General features: G+C 38.4%; 16 protein-coding genes and 4 pseudogenes across 16 annotated transcripts; 8 read left to right on the top strand and 12 right to left on the bottom strand.

Annotated features, from left to right (window-relative positions):
• Nucleotides 1-167: 167 nt before the first annotated feature.
• LOC138927101 (histone H4) lies at nucleotides 168-578 on the top strand. Its single transcript, XM_070282623.1, has one exon. The coding sequence runs from the start codon at nucleotides 212-214 to the stop codon at nucleotides 521-523; it is 312 nt and encodes a 103-aa protein (XP_070138724.1). The 5' UTR covers nucleotides 168-211; the 3' UTR covers nucleotides 524-578.
• A 503-nt stretch (nucleotides 579-1081) lies between these two features.
• LOC138927144 (histone H2A) lies at nucleotides 1082-1540 on the bottom strand. The gene has a single exon (XM_070282661.1). It carries the CDS (start codon nucleotides 1528-1530, stop codon nucleotides 1156-1158), a length of 375 nt encoding a protein of 124 aa, XP_070138762.1. The 5' UTR covers nucleotides 1531-1540; the 3' UTR covers nucleotides 1082-1155.
• Nucleotides 1541-1548: 8 nt separating this feature from the next.
• On the top strand, nucleotides 1549-2237 carry LOC138927145 (histone H2B). The gene has a single exon (XM_070282662.1). It carries the CDS (start codon nucleotides 1754-1756, stop codon nucleotides 2123-2125), a length of 372 nt encoding a protein of 123 aa, XP_070138763.1. The 5' UTR covers nucleotides 1549-1753; the 3' UTR covers nucleotides 2126-2237.
• A 279-nt stretch (nucleotides 2238-2516) lies between these two features.
• Nucleotides 2517-3382, bottom strand: LOC122321094 (histone H1-like; annotated as a pseudogene).
• A 1263-nt stretch (nucleotides 3383-4645) lies between these two features.
• Nucleotides 4646-5149, bottom strand: LOC138927110 (histone H3). The gene has a single exon (XM_070282632.1). It carries the CDS (start codon nucleotides 5114-5116, stop codon nucleotides 4706-4708), a length of 411 nt encoding a protein of 136 aa, XP_070138733.1. The 5' UTR covers nucleotides 5117-5149; the 3' UTR covers nucleotides 4646-4705.
• Nucleotides 5150-5358: 209 nt separating this feature from the next.
• LOC138927095 (histone H4) lies at nucleotides 5359-5769 on the top strand. Its single transcript, XM_070282616.1, has one exon. It carries the CDS (start codon nucleotides 5403-5405, stop codon nucleotides 5712-5714), a length of 312 nt encoding a protein of 103 aa, XP_070138717.1. The 5' UTR covers nucleotides 5359-5402; the 3' UTR covers nucleotides 5715-5769.
• A 577-nt stretch (nucleotides 5770-6346) lies between these two features.
• LOC138927124 (histone H2A-like) lies at nucleotides 6347-6721 on the bottom strand. The gene has a single exon (XM_070282643.1). The coding sequence runs from the start codon at nucleotides 6719-6721 to the stop codon at nucleotides 6347-6349; it is 375 nt and encodes a 124-aa protein (XP_070138744.1).
• Nucleotides 6722-6945: 224 nt separating this feature from the next.
• LOC138927125 (histone H2B-like) lies at nucleotides 6946-7329 on the top strand. The gene has a single exon (XM_070282644.1). The coding sequence runs from the start codon at nucleotides 6946-6948 to the stop codon at nucleotides 7327-7329; it is 384 nt and encodes a 127-aa protein (XP_070138745.1).
• Nucleotides 7330-7708: 379 nt separating this feature from the next.
• On the bottom strand, nucleotides 7709-8574 carry LOC138927119 (histone H1-like; annotated as a pseudogene).
• A 1264-nt stretch (nucleotides 8575-9838) lies between these two features.
• Nucleotides 9839-10342, bottom strand: LOC138927109 (histone H3). Its single transcript, XM_070282631.1, has one exon. It carries the CDS (start codon nucleotides 10307-10309, stop codon nucleotides 9899-9901), a length of 411 nt encoding a protein of 136 aa, XP_070138732.1. The 5' UTR covers nucleotides 10310-10342; the 3' UTR covers nucleotides 9839-9898.
• Nucleotides 10343-10551: 209 nt separating this feature from the next.
• Nucleotides 10552-10962, top strand: LOC138927096 (histone H4). The gene has a single exon (XM_070282617.1). It carries the CDS (start codon nucleotides 10596-10598, stop codon nucleotides 10905-10907), a length of 312 nt encoding a protein of 103 aa, XP_070138718.1. The 5' UTR covers nucleotides 10552-10595; the 3' UTR covers nucleotides 10908-10962.
• A 504-nt stretch (nucleotides 10963-11466) lies between these two features.
• LOC138927149 (histone H2A) lies at nucleotides 11467-11925 on the bottom strand. The gene has a single exon (XM_070282666.1). It carries the CDS (start codon nucleotides 11913-11915, stop codon nucleotides 11541-11543), a length of 375 nt encoding a protein of 124 aa, XP_070138767.1. The 5' UTR covers nucleotides 11916-11925; the 3' UTR covers nucleotides 11467-11540.
• Nucleotides 11926-11932: 7 nt separating this feature from the next.
• LOC138927150 (histone H2B) lies at nucleotides 11933-12535 on the top strand. The gene has a single exon (XM_070282667.1). It carries the CDS (start codon nucleotides 12139-12141, stop codon nucleotides 12508-12510), a length of 372 nt encoding a protein of 123 aa, XP_070138768.1. The 5' UTR covers nucleotides 11933-12138; the 3' UTR covers nucleotides 12511-12535.
• Nucleotides 12536-12984: 449 nt separating this feature from the next.
• On the bottom strand, nucleotides 12985-13757 carry LOC138927126 (histone H1-like; annotated as a pseudogene).
• Nucleotides 13758-15027: 1270 nt separating this feature from the next.
• LOC138927108 (histone H3) lies at nucleotides 15028-15531 on the bottom strand. The gene has a single exon (XM_070282630.1). It carries the CDS (start codon nucleotides 15496-15498, stop codon nucleotides 15088-15090), a length of 411 nt encoding a protein of 136 aa, XP_070138731.1. The 5' UTR covers nucleotides 15499-15531; the 3' UTR covers nucleotides 15028-15087.
• A 209-nt stretch (nucleotides 15532-15740) lies between these two features.
• LOC122321263 (histone H4) lies at nucleotides 15741-16151 on the top strand. Its single transcript, XM_043210930.2, has one exon. The coding sequence runs from the start codon at nucleotides 15785-15787 to the stop codon at nucleotides 16094-16096; it is 312 nt and encodes a 103-aa protein (XP_043066865.1). The 5' UTR covers nucleotides 15741-15784; the 3' UTR covers nucleotides 16097-16151.
• A 504-nt stretch (nucleotides 16152-16655) lies between these two features.
• LOC138927155 (histone H2A) lies at nucleotides 16656-17114 on the bottom strand. Its single transcript, XM_070282673.1, has one exon. It carries the CDS (start codon nucleotides 17102-17104, stop codon nucleotides 16730-16732), a length of 375 nt encoding a protein of 124 aa, XP_070138774.1. The 5' UTR covers nucleotides 17105-17114; the 3' UTR covers nucleotides 16656-16729.
• Nucleotides 17115-17327: 213 nt separating this feature from the next.
• On the top strand, nucleotides 17328-17711 carry LOC138927127 (histone H2B-like). Its single transcript, XM_070282645.1, has one exon. The coding sequence runs from the start codon at nucleotides 17328-17330 to the stop codon at nucleotides 17709-17711; it is 384 nt and encodes a 127-aa protein (XP_070138746.1).
• Nucleotides 17712-18090: 379 nt separating this feature from the next.
• Nucleotides 18091-18955, bottom strand: LOC138927117 (histone H1-like; annotated as a pseudogene).
• A 1260-nt stretch (nucleotides 18956-20215) lies between these two features.
• LOC138927106 (histone H3) lies at nucleotides 20216-20719 on the bottom strand. Its single transcript, XM_070282628.1, has one exon. The coding sequence runs from the start codon at nucleotides 20684-20686 to the stop codon at nucleotides 20276-20278; it is 411 nt and encodes a 136-aa protein (XP_070138729.1). The 5' UTR covers nucleotides 20687-20719; the 3' UTR covers nucleotides 20216-20275.
• Between the last annotated feature and the right edge of the window lie 24 nt (nucleotides 20720-20743).

A 20743-nucleotide genomic window follows, 5' to 3' on the forward strand; every position in this document is an offset into this window, starting at 1 on the left:
TATATACCAGAAACGCCGAGGGTTGAAAAGAGGGAGATAGAACGACCTGCCATTTCGTCTATTGGGTTTACGAAGAGCGGGAAAAGCATATCGCTCCGAACTCTTCGAATTCTCGTTGAATCGGTATAAAGAGCGGTGGCTCCTTCCGCGTTAAGTTAGTTCTTCAGTGACTATCGTGCAGTGTCGTATCGTTAATAAACAAAACTGAAAAATGACTGGACGCGGTAAAGGTGGCAAAGGTCTGGGAAAAGGTGGCGCTAAGCGTCATCGCAAAGTCTTGCGTGATAACATCCAGGGTATTACGAAGCCAGCTATCCGTCGTTTGGCTCGTCGTGGCGGTGTGAAGCGCATCTCTGGTCTTATCTACGAGGAAACTCGTGGAGTTCTAAAAGTGTTTTTGGAGAACGTAATTCGCGATGCTGTCACCTACACCGAACACGCCAAAAGGAAGACCGTGACGGCCATGGATGTTGTTTATGCCCTGAAGAGACAAGGACGCACTCTATACGGCTTTGGCGGTTAAAATTATTTTTGTACAGCCTGTACTTAACTATGTATACAATCGGTCCTTTTCAGGACCACAATTTGTTTTAACAGAAAAAGAGAAATAAATTTTAAATAATACCTACATATCTTAGCCTATTAGACAATAAATATATCTAATTATTCAGCACGCTTAAGGCATGCGGCACCCACCAGTGGACTGAAGTCTACACTTATAGTAAAATATATATTGTAGTTTATACAATTCGTTAATATATGTGTATTATACAATCAATAAAAACGCACAATATGACTTAAATCTAAAAGTTTTATTTTAAAAGAGAAAGAAACTACTAGAAAAGAAGCTTCATATATATATTTTTTCAATCACACTTCACGCAAATAATAAATACGAAATTCTTGAATTTTATATGTAAGTGGAATTTCAACTTTTATTTCTATCATAGATACATAATGTATCCACAAACATACATTTTTCTCCAATAAATCTGTTTAGAATATTTTTTTGTTGTTTAAACTATTGTCTTGGCCTAATATTTCTAATGAAAATTTGCATTCTTCTTAAATGGTTTGGTCGTCCTGAAAAGGACGTTTGGGTTTATATATGAGTTTATGTACAAGCAGGTAAGATACAGGACCGCAATTAAATCTTTAAGCCTTCTTCTCGGTCTTCTTTGGCAACAGGACAGCCTGGATGTTGGGCAGAACGCCACCCTGAGCAATGGTGACACCAGAGAGCAGCTTGTTCAACTCCTCGTCATTGCGAATGGCCAACTGCAGATGACGGGGAATGATCCTAGTCTTCTTGTTGTCACGGGCAGCATTGCCAGCTAACTCGAGAACTTCAGCTGCCAGGTATTCCATAACGGCAGCCAGATAAACAGGAGCGCCGGCACCAACGCGTTCAGCATAGTTGCCTTTGCGGAGCAGACGGTGAATACGTCCAACGGGAAACTGAAGACCAGCACGATTCGATCGGGACTTTGCCTTTCCCTTCACTTTTCCACCCTTGCCACGGCCAGACATATTTTTTACTTCACGTTTATTCACTTCACACACGAATATTGAACACAACTTCGGAACACCAATTTATACCTATGCGTTTGCCTTTGCGTTCCGTTGGGGGTAGGTCGTTTCTGATGAACATTTTGAATAGCAGACCTGAAAACCCTGCTCGAATAAAAGTACTAAAAACTGATCCAACACCAACTTTGGTATAAGTGGAAGTGAAGTGAATTTTAAAGTAATAATGCCGCCGAAAACCAGTGGAAAGGCAGCCAAGAAGGCTGGCAAAGCTCAGAAAAATATAACCAAGAACGATAAGAAGAAGAAGCGCAAGAGGAAGGAAAGCTATGCCATCTACATCTACAAGGTTCTGAAGCAGGTCCACCCTGACACTGGAATTTCGTCTAAAGCTATGAGTATAATGAACAGCTTCGTGAACGATATCTTTGAGCGTATTGCTGCTGAGGCATCGCGTCTGGCGCATTACAACAAGCGCTCGACCATCACCAGTCGGGAAATCCAAACGGCTGTTCGCCTTCTCCTGCCTGGAGAGTTGGCCAAGCACGCCGTCAGTGAAGGAACCAAGGCTGTCACCAAGTATACAAGCTCCAAGTAGATTTCTCGCTTGATGGGCAGAATGATCGAAAAAGGCCCTTTTCAGGGCCACAACATTATTTCATCAAAGACACCCATTTTTCAATAAAAGTAAATAAATTAATTGTTTGAAATCGTTTTTGTAAGAAACTGAAATTTAATTTATGTTGTTTTAGTATTAATATACTATATTATAAATAGCCAATTCGTGATCGCTATTTTAAATCCAATTAGGATGGATGAAATTTATATTTATACTGTATTAGCATTTATATAATATATTATATTCTTATATTAATACAATTTTCAAAATTACGATTGCTATTTTGAATCCAATTAGGATTAAGATACTCTTCTAAAATGTCAAGCTAAGCAAAATTGATATTTTTCTCTTTAAAAATGTATTGTAGCCCTGAAAAGGGCTTGTTTAATGTAATTTTAGATATCGAAATCTAAAATTGCGATTGCGAAACTGTACAAATATAATGCACATTATCACAATTTATTTTTTCGCTGCCGTGGTCTTAGCTTTCGGCTTCTTTGCGGTAGTAGGAGCTGGTGCTTTCTTTACCGTCTTCTTGGGCTTAGCGGATGCAGCTGGTTTAGCCTTTGGGGCTTTAGCTGCCTTTGGTTTCGCTGATGATGGCTTCACTTTTGTTGCTACTGTTTTAGCCTTAACGGTACCAGACTTCTTAGCGTCCTTTGCCTTGGCCTTCTCGGTTTTCTTCTTTTCAGCTGTCTTCTTGGTAGCCACGGCTTTTTTAGTTTTCGGCTTCTTGTCGGCAGCTCCCGCGGCCTTCTTAGTGGTGGCTCCGGTCTTCTTGGTCGATACCTTCTTGCTTTTAGTTTTTTCTCAACAGAAGAAGGCTTCGGCTTGGGCTCCTTTTTGGCTGAAGCCGATAATTTAAAGGAACCAGAAGCACCCTTTCCCTTCGTCTGGATCAGCTTACCATTGGCCACAGCAGACTTCAGGTACTTCTTGATGAAAGGAGCCAGTTTCTGAGCATCGCACTTGTATGTGGCAGTGATGTACTTCTTGATTGCTAGAAGCGAGGAGCCCCCACGCTCCTTCAAATTCTTAATTGAAGCGTCTACCATTTGTTGAGTTGGCGGATGCGATGGTGGTGCTGCGGTCTTCTTCGCTTTTGTGGCAGCAGATCCAGTTGCCTTTTTGGCTGCTACTTTCTTCTCAGCCGGCGCCGGTGGAGCTGCCACAGGAGACGCGGATGTAGCTACTGCTGAATCAGACATTCTTTAAATTTTTATTCACAAAAATAAACTTTTTATGCAAAAATAGCCCGCGAACCCACATCCAAAGTCCCTTGTTCGGATGAGAATCGAGGAGGAGAGCAGTTTGACTATGTGTTTGGCACAGTTCATTTGTGTTACAAATGTTTTTTCAAAGGGTGTAATTATTTTTCATTATTTTGTTCTTATGATAATAAAATTAATGTTTGTTTTAATTGCGTTTGAATCTTAAATATTCAAAATTTGAGGAAAACCTTTCTCAGTTGCCGTATATAGATTCGATCCTTTTTTGGGTACCCGAAAGTGCACGTTTACGTTAATATCTTAAATATTTTGCATTAAAACGTCATTAAAAATATAAAATTGTTGTATTTTTGTTAATTTACTACTGAAAGTCTTAAATTGAACTTTCAACTACCAGCTATGCAAAACGTAACTATATTTTTATGAAGTATTCATGCTTAAATATAGCTTTTAAAATGACCCTTTCCTGGATAAAATGTGAACTTTCATTTGACATTAAGAAACTGTTTTCGTACTAAAAATATTATTTTTCTAAAATAATGTAAATTAAAATGTTTAATATTAGAATAAATCTTATCTATTTCCCATTCTGCATATCTTAAAATTCTAAATTCATTTTCGTCTCAAAAATGGATTGTATATTTTCCACTGGTAGCTCGAAGGTATACGTTGAGGCTAGTAATTTATATTCTGAATGTGTTCATATTACCAATAAACTTTTCTTACTTAACTTTTAGTTACCATATTAAAACGCAAAAATAAACTACAATTTGTTCTTGGGACTAATGAATTTTATTTGACAATATATACACAATTTACTATATTATTTAATAATATACAACTTATAAATTAGTTTCCAATAGACAATATGTATATTAAAAAAAAATGAAATGTAATTCAACTTTTTATAACAAGACCCTTCGACCCTTTGCCGCTTTTGTAAAAATCATAATAACATTATTTATAAATTATTAATAAATGATTATTTTGATGATCCGCTGCTCACACAAGACCAGACATATTTTTGGTTCTTCATATATGTATCTTCCAAATAATGACAACAGTGTATTTCAATGTTTATTTTGTAAACAATTCCTTATTTATAAAAAAAACATGCTTTTAAATGCTTGGATTTATTTTAGTTATAATATATATCCTAGCGTTCGAAAAAAATATTTAAACCTAACCTATTTTAACCTTTTAAACCTAAAAATAAGTTCCGTAAAATCAAAATGGTTATTCAAATCTCAGTTAAAAACCGCTTTGTGGTCCTGAAAAGGACCGATTTTTTAGTTTAAATTTAAGGGCTGCCAATTGACAATTGTTCAATTTAAGCGCGCTCTCCACGGATACGACGGGCCAGCTGGATGTCTTTGGGCATAATAGTAACACGCTTAGCATGGATGGCGCACAAATTGGTATCTTCAAACAGACCAACCAGATAGGCTTCGCTAGCTTCCTGCAAAGCCATCACAGCAGAGCTCTGGAAGCGCAAATCTGTCTTGAAATCCTGAGCTATTTCACGCACCAACCGCTGGAATGGCAGTTTACGGATCAACAGCTCAGTACTCTTCTGGTAGCGACGGATCTCACGGAGAGCCACAGTTCCGGGGCGATAGCGATGGGGCTTCTTTACTCCTCCGGTGGCTGGCGCACTTTTACGTGCGGCCTTTGTAGCCAGTTGTTTGCGTGGGGCCTTGCCACCAGTCGATTTACGAGCAGTCTGCTTTGTACGAGCCATTTCAATTTCCAAATTCACTGTTCTCTTCGCGCCTCTAATAACACAATAAACGTGCTGCCCGTTTCGCTACCTCTTTATATACCAGAAACGCCGAGGGTTGAAAAGAGGGAGATAGAACGACCTGCCATTTCGTCTATTGGGTTTACGAAGAGCGGGAAAAGCATATCGCTCCGAACTCTTCGAATTCTCGTTGAATCGGTATAAAGAGCGGTGGCTCCTTCCGCGTTAAGTTAGTTCTTCAGTGACTATCGTGCAGTGTCGTATCGTTAATAAACAAAACTGAAAAATGACTGGACGCGGTAAAGGTGGCAAAGGTCTGGGAAAAGGTGGCGCTAAGCGTCATCGCAAAGTCTTGCGTGATAACATCCAGGGTATTACGAAGCCAGCTATCCGTCGTTTGGCTCGTCGTGGCGGTGTGAAGCGCATCTCTGGTCTTATCTACGAGGAAACTCGTGGAGTTCTAAAAGTGTTTTTGGAGAACGTAATTCGCGATGCTGTCACCTACACCGAACACGCCAAAAGGAAGACCGTGACGGCCATGGATGTTGTTTATGCCCTGAAGAGACAAGGACGCACTCTATACGGCTTTGGCGGTTAAAATTATTTTTGTACAGCCTGTACTTAACTATGTATACAATCGGTCCTTTTCAGGACCACAATTTGTTTTAACAGAAAAAGAGAAATAAATTTTAAATAATACCTACATATCTTAGCCTATTAGACAATAAATATATCTAATTATTCAGCACGCTTAAGGCATGCGGCACCCACCAGTGGACTGAAGTCTACACTTATAGTAAAATATATATTGTAGTTTATACAATTCGTTAATATATGTGTATTATACAATCAATAAAAACGCACAATATGACTTAAATCTAAAAGTTTTATTTTAAAAAGAGAAAGAAACTACTAGAAAAGAAGCTTCATATATATATTTTTTCAATCACACTTCACGCAAATAATAAATACGAAATTCTTGAATTTTATATGTAAGTGGAATTTCAACTTTTATTTCTATCATAGATACATAATGTATCCACAAACATACATTTTTCTCCAATAAATCTGTTTAGAATATTTTTTGTTGTTTAAACTATTGTCTTGGCCTAATATTTCTAATGAAAATTTGCATTCTTCTTAAATGGTTTGGTCGTCCTGAAAAGGACGTTTGGGTTTATATATGAGTTTATGTACAAGCAGGTAAGATACAGGACCGCAATTAAATCTTTAAGCCTTCTTCTCGGTCTTCTTTGGCAACAGGACAGCCTGGATGTTGGGCAGAACGCCACCCTGAGCAATGGTGACACCAGAGAGCAGCTTGTTCAACTCCTCGTCATTGCGAATGGCCAACTGCAGATGACGGGGAATGATCCTAGTCTTCTTGTTGTCACGGGCAGCATTGCCAGCTAACTCGAGAACTTCAGCTGCCAGGTATTCCATAACGGCAGCCAGATAAACAGGAGCGCCGGCACCAACGCGTTCAGCATAGTTGCCTTTGCGGAGCAGACGGTGAATACGTCCAACGGGAAACTGAAGACCAGCACGATTCGATCGGGACTTTGCCTTTCCCTTCACTTTTCCACCCTTGCCACGGCCATACATCCTTTGTTACTTCACGTTTATTCACTTCACACACGAATATTGAACACAACTTCGGAACACCAATTTATACCTATGCGTTTGCCTTTGCGTTCCGTTGGGGGTAGGTCGTTTCTGATGAACATTTTGAATAGCAGACCTGAAAACCCTGCTCGAATAAAAGTACTAAAAACTGATCCAACACCAACTTTGGTATAAGTGGAAGTGAAGTGAATTTTAAAGTAATAATGCCGCCGAAAACCAGTGGAAAGGCAGCCAAGAAGGCTGGCAAAGCTCAGAAAAATATAACCAAGAACGATAAGAAGAAGAAGCGCAAGAGGAAGGAAAGCTATGCCATCTACATCTACAAGGTTCTGAAGCAGGTCCACCCTGACACTGGAATTTCGTCTAAAGCTATGAGTATAATGAACAGCTTCGTGAACGATATCTTTGAGCGTATTGCTGCTGAGGCATCGCGTCTGGCGCATTACAACAAGCGCTCGACCATCACCAGTCGGGAAATCCAAACGGCTGTTCGCCTTCTCCTGCCTGAGAGTTGGCCAAGCACGCCGTCAGTGAAGGAACCAAGGCTGTCACCAAGTATACAAGCTCCAAGTAGATTTCTCGCTTGATGGGCAGAATGATCGAAAAAAGGCCCTTTTCAGGGCCACAACATTATTTCATCAAAGACACCCATTTTTCAATAAAAGTAAATAAATTAATTGTTTGAAATCGTTTTTGTAAGAAACTGAAATTTAATTTATGTTGTTTTAGTATTAATATACTATATTATAAATAGCCAATTCATGATCGATATTTTAAATCCAATTAGGATGGATGAAATTTATATTTATACTGTATTAGCATTTATATAATATATTATATTCTTATATTAATACAATTTTCAAAATTACGATTGCTATTTTGAATCCAATTAGGATTAAGATACTCTTCTAAAATGTCAAGCTAAGCAAAATTGATATTTTTCTCTTTAAAAATGTATTGTAGCCCTGAAAAGGGCTTGTTTAATGTAATTTTAGATATCGAAATCTAAAATTGCGATTGCGAAACTGTACAAATATAATGCACATTATCACAATTTATTTTTTCGCTGCCGTGGTCTTAGCTTTCGGCTTCTTTGCGGTAGTAGGAGCTGGTGCTTTCTTTACCGTCTTCTTGGGCTTAGCGGATGCAGCTGGTTTAGCCTTTGGGGCTTTAGCTGCCTTTGGTTTCGCTGATGACGGCTGCACTTTTCTTGCTACTGTTTTAGCCTTAACGGTACCAGACTTCTTAGCGTCCTTTGCCTTGGCCTTCTCGGTTTTCTTCTTTTCAGCTGTCTTCTTGGTAGCCACGGCTTTTTTAGTTTTCGGCTTCTTGTCGGCAGCTCCCGCGGCCTTCTTAGTGGTGGCTCCGGTCTTCTTGGTCGATACCTTCTTGCTTTTAGTTTTTTCTCAACAGAAGAAGGCTTCGGCTTGGGCTCCTTTTTGGCTGAAGCCGATAATTTAAAGGAACCAGAAGCACCCTTTCCCTTCGTCTGGATCAGCTTACCATTGGCCACAGCAGACTTCAGGTACTTCTTGATGAAAGGAGCCAGTTTCTGAGCATCGCACTTGTATGTGGCAGTGATGTACTTCTTGATTGCTAGAAGCGAGGAGCCCCCACGCTCCTTCAAATTCTTAATTGAAGCGTCTACCATTTGTTGAGTTGGCGGATGCGATGGTGGTGCTGCGGTCTTCTTCGCTTTTGTGGCAGCAGATCCAGTTGCCTTTTTGGCTGCTACTTTCTTCTCAGCCGGCGCCGGTGGAGCTGCCACAGGAGACGCGGATGTAGCTACTGCTGAATCAGACATTCTTTAAATTTTTATTCACAAAAATAAACTTTTTTATGCAAAAATAGCCCGCGAACCCACATCCAAAGTCCCTTGTTCGGATGAGAATCGAGGAGGAGAGCAGTTTGACTATGTGTTTGGCACAGTTCATTTGTGTTACAAATGTTTTTTCAAAGGGTGTAATTATTTTTCATTATTTTGTTCTTATGATAATAAAATTAATGTTTGTTTTAATTGCGTTTGAATCTTAAATATTCAAAATTTGAGGAAAACCTTTCTCAGTTGCCGTATATAGATTCGATACTTTTTTGGGTACCTGAAAGTGCACGTTTACGTTAATATCTTAAATATTTTGCATTAAAACGTCATTAAAAATATAAAATTGTTGTATTTTTTGTTAATTTACTACTGAAAGTCTTAAATTGAACTTTCAACTACCAGCTATGCAAAACGTAACTATATTTTTATGAAGTATTCATGCTTAAATATAGCTTTTAAAATGACCCTTTCCTGGATAAAATGTGAACTTTCATTTGACATTAAGAAACTGTTTTCGTACTAAAAATATTATTTTTCTAAAATAATGTAAATTAAAATGTTTAATATTAGAATAAATCTTATCTATTTCCCATTCTGCATATCTTAAAATTCTAAATTCATTTTCGTCTCAAAAATGGATTGTATATTTTCCACTGGTAGCTCGAAGGTATACGTTGAGGCTAGTAATTTATATTCTGAATGTGTTCATATTACCAATAAACTTTTCTTACTTAACTTTTAGTTACCATATTAAAACGCAAAAATAAACTACAATTTGTTCTTGGGACTAATGAATTTTATTTGACAATATATACACAATTTACTATATTATTTAATAATATACAACTTATAAATTAGTTTCCAATAGACAATATGTATATTAAAAAAAAATGAAATGTAATTCAACTTTTTATAACAAGACCCTTCGACCCTTTGCCGCTTTTGTAAAAATCATAATAACATTATTTATAAATTATTAATAAATGATTATTTTGATGATCCGCTGCTCACACAAGACCAGACATATTTTTGGTTCTTCATATATGTATCTTCCAAATAATGACAACAGTGTATTTCAATGTTTATTTTGTAAACAATTCCTTATTTATAAAAAAACATGCTTTTAAATGCTTGGATTTATTTTAGTTATAATATATATCCTAGCGTTCGAAAAAAATATTTAAACCTAACCTATTTTAACCTTTTAAACCTAAAAATAAGTTCTGTAAAAGCAAAATAGTTAGTCAAATCGCAGGTGTACAAAGCTTTGTGGTCCTGAAAAGGACCGATTTTTTAGTTTAAATTTAAGGGCTGCCAATTGACAATTGTTCAATTTAAGCGCGCTCTCCACGGATACGACGGGCCAGCTGGATGTCTTTGGGCATAATAGTAACACGCTTAGCATGGATGGCGCACAAATTGGTATCTTCAAACAGACCAACCAGATAGGCTTCGCTAGCTTCCTGCAAAGCCATCACAGCAGAGCTCTGGAAGCGCAAATCTGTCTTGAAATCCTGAGCTATTTCACGCACCAACCGCTGGAATGGCAGTTTACGGATCAACAGCTCAGTACTCTTCTGGTAGCGACGGATCTCACGGAGAGCCACAGTTCCGGGGCGATAGCGATGGGGCTTCTTTACTCCTCCGGTGGCTGGCGCACTTTTACGTGCGGCCTTTGTAGCCAGTTGTTTGCGTGGGGCCTTGCCACCAGTCGATTTACGAGCAGTCTGCTTTGTACGAGCCATTTCAATTTCCAAATTCACTGTTCTCTTCGCGCCTCTAATAACACAATAAACGTGCTGCCCGTTTCGCTACCTCTTTATATACCAGAAACGCCGAGGGTTGAAAAGAGGGAGATAGAACGACCTGCCATTTCGTCTATTGGGTTTACGAAGAGCGGGAAAAGCATATCGCTCCGAACTCTTCGAATTCTCGTTGAATCGGTATAAAGAGCGGTGGCTCCTTCCGCGTTAAGTTAGTTCTTCAGTGACTATCGTGCAGTGTCGTATCGTTAATAAACAAAACTGAAAAATGACTGGACGCGGTAAAGGTGGCAAAGGTCTGGGAAAAGGTGGCGCTAAGCGTCATCGCAAAGTCTTGCGTGATAACATCCAGGGTATTACGAAGCCAGCTATCCGTCGTTTGGCTCGTCGTGGCGGTGTGAAGCGCATCTCTGGTCTTATCTACGAGGAAACTCGTGGAGTTCTAAAAGTGTTTTTGGAGAACGTAATTCGCGATGCTGTCACCTACACCGAACACGCCAAAAGGAAGACCGTGACGGCCATGGATGTTGTTTATGCCCTGAAGAGACAAGGACGCACTCTATACGGCTTTGGCGGTTAAAATTATTTTTGTACAGCCTGTACTTAACTATGTATACAATCGGTCCTTTTCAGGACCACAATTTGTTTTAACAGAAAAAGAGAAATAAATTTTAAATAATACCTACATATCTTAGCCTATTAGACAATAAATATATCTAATTATTCAGCACGCTTAAGGCATGCGGCACCCACCAGTGGACTGAAGTCTACACTTATAGTAAAATATATATTGTAGTTTATACAATTCGTTAATATATGTGTATTATACAATCAATAAAAACGCACAATATGACTTAAATCTAAAAGTTTTATTTTAAAAAGAGAAAGAAACTACTAGAAAAGAAGCTTCATATATATATTTTTTCAATCACACTTCACGCAAATAATAAATACGAAATTCTTGAATTTTATATGTAAGTGGAATTTCAACTTTTATTTCTATCATAGATACATAATGTATCCACAAACATACATTTTTCTCCAATAAATCTGTTTAGAATATTTTTTTGTTGTTTAAACTATTGTCTTGGCCTAATATTTCTAATGAAAATTTGCATTCTTCTTAAATGGTTTGGTCGTCCTGAAAAGGACGTTTGGGTTTATATATGAGTTTATGTACAAGCAGGTAAGATACAGGACCGCAATTAAATCTTTAAGCCTTCTTCTCGGTCTTCTTTGGCAACAGGACAGCCTGGATGTTGGGCAGAACGCCACCCTGAGCAATGGTGACACCAGAGAGCAGCTTGTTCAACTCCTCGTCATTGCGAATGGCCAACTGCAGATGACGGGGAATGATCCTAGTCTTCTTGTTGTCACGGGCAGCATTGCCAGCTAACTCGAGAACTTCAGCTGCCAGGTATTCCATAACGGCAGCCAGATAAACAGGAGCGCCGGCACCAACGCGTTCAGCATAGTTGCCTTTGCGGAGCAGACGGTGAATACGTCCAACGGGAAACTGAAGACCAGCACGATTCGATCGGGACTTTGCCTTTCCCTTCACTTTTCCACCCTTGCCACGGCCAGACATATTTTTTACTTCACGTTTATTCACTTCACACACGAATATTGAACACAACTTCGGAACACCAATTTATACCTATGCGTTTGCCTTTGCGTTCCGTTGGGGGTAGGTCGTTTCTGATGAACATTTTGAATAGCAGACCTGAAAACCCTGCTCGAATAAAAGTACTAAAAACTGATCCAACACCAACTTTGGTATAAGTGGAAGTGAAGTGAATTTTAAAGTAATAATGCCGCCGAAAACCAGTGGAAAGGCAGCCAAGAAGGCTGGCAAAGCTCAGAAAAATATAACCAAGAACGATAAGAAGAAGAAGCGCAAGAGGAAGGAAAGCTATGCCATCTACATCTACAAGGTTCTGAAGCAGGTCCACCCTGACACTGGAATTTCGTCTAAAGCTATGAGTATAATGAACAGCTTCGTGAACGATATCTTTGAGCGTATTGCTGCTGAGGCATCGCGTCTGGCGCATTACAACAAGCGCTCGACCATCACCAGTCGGGAAATCCAAACGGCTGTTCGCCTTCTCCTGCCTGGAGAGTTGGCCAAGCACGCCGTCAGTGAAGGAACCAAGGCTGTCACCAAGTATACAAGCTCCAAGTAGATTTCTCGCTTGATGGGCAGAATGAACGAGAAAGGTCCCTTTTCAGGGCCACAACATTATTTCATCAAAGACACCCATTTTTCAATAAAAGTAAATAAATTAATTGTTTGAAATCGTTTTTGTAAGAAACTGAAATTTAATTTATGTTGTTTTAGTATTAATATACTATATTATAAATAGCCAATTCGCGATCGCTATTTTAAATCCAATTAGGATGGATGAAATTTATATTTATACTGTATTAGCATTTATATAATATATTATATTCTTATATTAATACAATTTTCAAAATTACGATTGCTATTTTGAATCCAATTAGGATTAAGATACTCTTCTAAAATGTCAAGCTAAGCAAAATTGATATTTTTCTCTTTAAAAATGTATTGTAGCCCTGAAAAGGGCTTGTTTAATGTAATTTTAGATATCGAAATCTAAAATTGCGATTGCGAAACTGTACAAATATAATGCACATTATCACAATTTATTTTTCGCTGCCGGGGTCTTAGCTTTCGGCTTCTTTGCGGTAGTAGGAGCTGGTGCTTTCTTTACCGTCTTCTTGGGCTTAGCGGATGCAGCTGGTTTAGCCCTTGGGGCTTTAGCTGCCCTTGGGTTCGCCGATGATGGCTTCACTTTTGTTGCTACTGTTTTAGCCTTAACGGTACCAGACTTCTTAGCGTCCTTTGCCTTGGCCTTCTCGGTTTTCTTCTTTTCAGCTGTCTTCTTGGTAGCCACGGCTTTTTTAGTTTTCGGCTTCTTGTCGGCAGCTCCCGCGGCCTTCTTAGTGGTGGCTCCGGTCTTCTTGGTCGATACCTTCTTGCTTTTAGTTTTTTCTCAACAGAAGAAGGCTTCGGCTTGGGCTCCTTTTTGGCTGAAGCCGATAATTTAAAGGAACCAGAAGCACCCTTTCCCTTCGTCTGGATCAGCTTACCATTGGCCACAGCAGACTTCAGGTACTTCTTGATGAAAGGAGCCAGTTTCTGAGCATCGCACTTGTATGTGGCAGTGATGTACTTCTTGATTGCTAGAAGCGAGGAGCCCCCACGCTCCTTCAAATTCTTAATTGAAGCGTCTACCATTTGTTGAGTTGGCGGATGCGATGGTGGTGCTGCGGTCTTCTTCGCTTTTGTGGCAGCAGATCCAGTTGCCTTTTTGGCTGCTACTTTCTTCTCAGCCGGCGCCGGTGGAGCTGCCACAGGAGACGCGGATGTAGCTACTGCTGAATCAGACATTCTTTAAATTTTTATTCACAAAAACAACCTTTTTTATGCAAAAATAGCCCATGAACCCACATCCAAAGTCCCTTGTTCGGATGAGAATCGAGGAGGAGAGCAGTTTGACTATGTGTTTGGCACAGTTCATTTGTGTTACAAATGTTTTTTCAAAGGGTGTAATTATTTTTCATTATTTTGTTCTTATGATAATAAAATTAATGTTTGTTTTAATTGCGTTTGAATCTTAAATATTCAAAATTTGAGGAAAACCTTTCTCAGTTGCCGTATATAGATTCGATACTTTTTTGGGTACCCGAAAGTGCACGTTTACGTTAATATCTTAAATATTTTGCATTAAAACGTCATTAAAAATATAAAATTGTTGTATTTTTGTTAATTTACTACTGAAAGTCTTAAATTGAACTTTCAACTACCAGCTATGCAAAACGTAACTATATTTTTATGAAGTATTCATGCTTAAATATAGCTTTTAAAATGACCCTTTCCTGGATAAAATGTGAACTTTCATTTGACATTAAGAAACTGTTTTCGTACTAAAAATATTATTTTTCTAAAATAATGTAAATTAAAATGTTTAATATTAGAATAAATCTTATCTATTTCCCATTCTGCATATCTTAAAATTCTAAATTCATTTTCGTCTCAAAATGGATTGTATATTTTCCACTGGTAGCTCGAAGGTATACGTTGAGGCTAGTAATTTATATTCTGAATGTGTTCATATTACCAATAAACTTTTCTTACTTAACTTTTAGTTACCATATTAAAACGCAAAAATAAACTACAATTTGTTCTTGGGACTAATGAATTTTATTTGACAATATATACACAATTTACTATATTATTTAATAATATACAACTTATAAATTAGTTTCCAATAGACAATATGTATATTAAAAAAAAATGAAATGTAATTCAACTTTTTATAACAAGACCCTTCGACCCTTTGCCGCTTTTGTAAAAATCATAATAACATTATTTATAAATTATTAATAAATGATTATTTTGATGATCCGCTGCTCACACAAGACCAGACATATTTTTGGTTCTTCATATATGTATCTTCCAAATAATGACAACAGTGTATTTCAATGTTTATTTTGTAAACAATTCCTTATTTATAAAAAAAACATGCTTTTAAATGCTTGGATTTATTTTAGTTATAATATATATCCTAGCGTTCGAAAAAATATTGAAACCTAACCTATTTTAACCTTTTAAACCTAAAAATAAGTTCTGTAAAATCAAAATAGTTATTCAAATCTCAGTTAAGAAGCTTTGTGGTCCTGAAAAGGACCGATTTTTTAGTTTAAATTTAAGGGCTGCCAATTGACAATTGTTCAATTTAAGCGCGCTCTCCACGGATACGACGGGCCAGCTGGATGTCTTTGGGCATAATAGTAACACGCTTAGCATGGATGGCGCACAAATTGGTATCTTCAAACAGACCAACCAGATAGGCTTCGCTAGCTTCCTGCAAAGCCATCACAGCAGAGCTCTGGAAGCGCAAATCTGTCTTGAAATCCTGAGCTATTTCACGCACCAACCGCTGGAATGGCAGTTTACGGATCAACAGCTCAGTACTCTTCTGGTAGCGACGGATCTCACGGAGAGCCACAGTTCCGGGGCGATAGCGATGGGGCTTCTTTACTCCTCCGGTGGCTGGCGCACTTTTACGTGCGGCCTTTGTAGCCAGTTGTTTGCGTGGGGCCTTGCCACCAGTCGATTTACGAGCAGTCTGCTTTGTACGAGCCATTTCAATTTCCAAATTCACTGTTCTCTTCGCGCCTCTAATAACACAATAAACGTGCTGCCCGTTTCGCTACCTCTTTATATACCAGAAACGCCGAGGGTTGAAAAGAGGGAGATAGAACGACCTGCCATTTCGTCTATTGGGTTTACGAAGAGCGGGAAAAGCATATCGCTCCGAACTCTTCGAATTCTCGTTGAATCGGTATAAAGAGCGGTGGCTCCTTCCGCGTTAAGTTAGTTCTTCAGTGACTATCGTGCAGTGTCGTATCGTTAATAAACAAAACTGAAAAATGACTGGACGCGGTAAAGGTGGCAAAGGTCTGGGAAAAGGTGGCGCTAAGCGTCATCGCAAAGTCTTGCGTGATAACATCCAGGGTATTACGAAGCCAGCTATCCGTCGTTTGGCTCGTCGTGGCGGTGTGAAGCGCATCTCTGGTCTTATCTACGAGGAAACTCGTGGAGTTCTAAAAGTGTTTTTGGAGAACGTAATTCGCGATGCTGTCACCTACACCGAACACGCCAAAAGGAAGACCGTGACGGCCATGGATGTTGTTTATGCCCTGAAGAGACAAGGACGCACTCTATACGGCTTTGGCGGTTAAAATTATTTTTGTACAGCCTGTACTTAACTATGTATACAATCGGTCCTTTTCAGGACCACAATTTGTTTTAACAGAAAAAGAGAAATAAATTTTAAATAATACCTACATATCTTAGCCTATTAGACAATAAATATATCTAATTATTCAGCACGCTTAAGGCATGCGGCACCCACCAGTGGACTGAAGTCTACACTTATAGTAAAATATATATTGTAGTTTATACAATTCGTTAATATATGTGTATTATACAATCAATAAAAACGCACAATATGACTTAAATCTAAAAGTTTTATTTTAAAAAGAGAAAGAAACTACTAGAAAAGAAGCTTCATATATATATTTTTTTCAATCACACTTCACGCAAATAATAAATACGAAATTCTTGAATTTTATATGTAAGTGGAATTTCAACTTTTATTTCTATCATAGATACATAATGTATCCACAAACATACATTTTTCTCCAATAAATCTGTTTAGAATATTTTTTGTTGTTTAAACTATTGTCTTGGCCTAATATTTCTAATGAAAATTTGCATTCTTCTTAAATGGTTTGGTCGTCCTGAAAAGGACGTTTGGGTTTATATATGAGTTTATGTACAAGCAGGTAAGATACAGGACCGCAATTAAATCTTTAAGCCTTCTTCTCGGTCTTCTTTGGCAACAGGACAGCCTGGATGTTGGGCAGAACGCCACCCTGAGCAATGGTGACACCAGAGAGCAGCTTGTTCAACTCCTCGTCATTGCGAATGGCCAACTGCAGATGACGGGGAATGATCCTAGTCTTCTTGTTGTCACGGGCAGCATTGCCAGCTAACTCGAGAACTTCAGCTGCCAGGTATTCCATAACGGCAGCCAGATAAACAGGAGCGCCGGCACCAACGCGTTCAGCATAGTTGCCTTTGCGGAGCAGACGGTGAATACGTCCAACGGGAAACTGAAGACCAGCACGATTCGATCGGGACTTTGCCTTTCCCTTCACTTTTCCACCCTTGCCACGGCCAGACATATTTTTTACTTCACGTTTATTCACTTCACACACGAATATTGAACACAACTTCGGAACACCAATTTATACCTATGCGTTTGCCTTTGCGTTCCGTTGGGGGTAGGTCGTTTCTGATGAACATTTTGAATAGCAGACCTGAAAACCCTGCTCGAATAAAAGTACTAAAAACTGATCCAACACCAACTTTGGTATAAGTGGAAGTGAAGTGAATTTTAAAGTAATAATGCCGCCGAAAACCAGTGGAAAGGCAGCCAAGAAGGCTGGCAAAGCTCAGAAAAATATAACCAAGAACGATAAGAAGAAGAAGCGCAAGAGGAAGGAAAGCTATGCCATCTACATCTACAAGGTTCTGAAGCAGGTCCACCCTGACACTGGAATTTCGTCTAAAGCTATGAGTATAATGAACAGCTTCGTGAACGATATCTTTGAGCGTATTGCTGCTGAGGCATCGCGTCTGGCGCATTACAACAAGCGCTCGACCATCACCAGTCGGGAAATCCAAACGGCTGTTCGCCTTCTCCTGCCTGAGAGTTGGCCAAGCACGCCGTCAGTGAAGGAACCAAGGCTGTCACCAAGTATACAAGCTCCAAGTAGATTTCTCGCTTGATGGGCAGAATGATCGAAGAAAGGCCCTTTTCAGGGCCACAACATTATTTCATCAAAGACACCCATTTTTCAATAAAAGTAAATAAATTAATTGTTTGAAATCGTTTTTGTAAGAAACTGAAATTTAATTTATGTTGTTTTAGTATTAATATACTATATTATAAATAGCCAATTCATGATCGCTATTTTAAATCCAATTAGGATGGATGAAATTTATATTTATACTGTATTAGCATTTATATAATATATTATATTCTTATATTAATACAATTTTCAAAATTACGATTGCTATTTTGAATCCAATTAGGATTAAGATACTCTTCTAAAATGTCAAGCTAAGCAAAATTGATATTTTTCTCTTTAAAAATGTATTGTAGCCCTGAAAAGGGCTTGTTTAATGTAATTTTAGATATCGAAATCTAAAATTGCGATTGCGAAACTGTACAAATATAATGCACATTATCACAATTTATTTTTTCGCTGCCGTGGTCTTAGCTTTCGGCTTCTTTGCGGTAGTAGGAGCTGGTGCTTTCTTTACCGTCTTCTTGGGCTTAGCGGATGCAGCTGGTTTAGCCTTTGGGGCTTTAGCTGCCTTTGGTTTCGCCGATGATGGCTTCACTTTTGTTGCTACTGTTTTAGCCTTAACGGTACCAGACTTCTTAGCGTCCTTTGCCTTGGCCTTCTCGGTTTTCTTCTTTCAGCTGTCTTCTTGGTAGCCACGGCTTTTTTAGTTTTCGGCTTCTTGTCGGCAGCTCCCGCGGCCTTCTTAGTGGTGGCTCCGGTCTTCTTGGTCGATACCTTCTTGCTTTTAGTTTTTTCTCAACAGAAGAAGGCTTCGGCTTGGGCTCCTTTTTGGCTGAAGCCGATAATTTAAAGGAACCAGAAGCACCCTTTCCCTTCGTCTGGATCAGCTTACCATTGGCCACAGCAGACTTCAGGTACTTCTTGATGAAAGGAGCCAGTTTCTGAGCATCGCACTTGTATGTGGCAGTGATGTACTTCTTGATTGCTAGAAGCGAGGAGCCCCCACGCTCCTTCAAATTCTTAATTGAAGCGTCTACCATTTGTTGAGTTGGCGGATGCGATGGTGGTGCTGCGGTCTTCTTCGCTTTTGTGGCAGCAGATCCAGTTGCCTTTTTGGCTGCTACTTTCTTCTCAGCCGGCGCCGGTGGAGCTGCCACAGGAGACGCGGATGTAGCTACTGCTGAATCAGACATTCTTTAAATTTTTATTCACAAAAATAAACTTTTTTATGCAAAAATAGCCCATGAACCCACATCCAAAGTCCCTTGTTCGGATGAGAATCGAGGAGGAGAGCAGTTTGACTATGTGTTTGGCACAGTTCATTTGTGTTACAAATGTTTTTTCAAAGGGTGTAATTATTTTTCATTATTTTGTTCTTATGATAATAAAATTAATGTTTGTTTTAATTGCGTTTGAATCTTAAATATTCAAAATTTGAGGAAAACCTTTCTCAGTTGCCGTATATAGATTCGATACTTTTTTGGGTACCCGAAAGTGCACGTTTACGTTAATATCTTAAATATTTTGCATTAAAACGTCATTAAAAATATAAAATTGTTGTATTTTTTGTTAATTTACTACTGAAAGTCTTAAATTGAACTTTCAACTACCAGCTATGCAAAACGTAACTATATTTTTATGAAGTATTCATGCTTAAATATAGCTTTTAAAATGACCCTTTCCTGGATAAAATGTGAACTTTCATTTGACATTAAGAAACTGTTTTCGTACTAAAAATATTATTTTTCTAAAATAATGTAAATTAAAATGTTTAATATTAGAATAAATCTTATCTATTTCCCATTCTGCATATCTTAAAATTCTAAATTCATTTTCGTCTCAAAATGGATTGTATATTTTCCACTGGTAGCTCGAAGGTATACGTTGAGGCTAGTAATTTATATTCTGAATGTGTTCATATTACCAATAAACTTTTCTTACTTAACTTTTAGTTACCATATTAAAACGCAAAAATAAACTACAATTTGTTCTTGGGACTAATGAATTTTATTTGACAATATATACACAATTTACTATATTATTTAATAATATACAACTTATAAATTAGTTTCCAATAGACAATATGTATATTAAAAAAAAATGAAATGTAATTCAACTTTTTATAACAAGACCCTTCGACCCTTTGCCGCTTTTGTAAAAATCATAATAACATTATTTATAAATTATTAATAAATGATTATTTTGATGATCCGCTGCTCACACAAGACCAGACATATTTTTGGTTCTTCATATATGTATCTTCCAAATAATGACAACAGTGTATTTCAATGTTTATTTTGTAAACAATTCCTTATTTATAAAAAAACATGCTTTTAAATGCTTGGATTTATTTTAGTTATAATATATATCCTAGCGTTCGAAAAAATATTTAAACCTAACCTATTTTAACCTTTTAAACCTAAAAATAAGTTCTGTAAAATCAAAATAGTTATTCAAATCTCAGTTAAAAAGCTTTGTGGTCCTGAAAAGGACCGATTTTTTAGTTTAAATTTAAGGGCTGCCAATTGACAATTGTTCAATTTAAGCGCGCTCTCCACGGATACGACGGGCCAGCTGGATGTCTTTGGGCATAATAGTAACACGCTTAGCATGGATGGCGCACAAATTGGTATCTTCAAACAGACCAACCAGATAGGCTTCGCTAGCTTCCTGCAAAGCCATCACAGCAGAGCTCTGGAAGCGCAAATCTGTCTTGAAATCCTGAGCTATTTCACGCACCAACCGCTGGAATGGCAGTTTACGGATCAACAGCTCAGTACTCTTCTGGTAGCGACGGATCTCACGGAGAGCCACAGTTCCGGGGCGATAGCGATGGGGCTTCTTTACTCCTCCGGTGGCTGGCGCACTTTTACGTGCGGCCTTTGTAGCCAGTTGTTTGCGTGGGGCCTTGCCACCAGTCGATTTACGAGCAGTCTGCTTTGTACGAGCCATTTCAATTTCCAAATTCACTGTTCTCTTCGCGCCTCTAATAACACAATAAACGTGCTG

This window comes from Drosophila bipectinata, unplaced genomic scaffold (assembly GCF_030179905.1).
Source record: "Drosophila bipectinata strain 14024-0381.07 unplaced genomic scaffold, DbipHiC1v2 scaffold_175, whole genome shotgun sequence".
NCBI lineage: Eukaryota > Metazoa > Arthropoda > Insecta > Diptera > Drosophilidae > Drosophila > Drosophila bipectinata.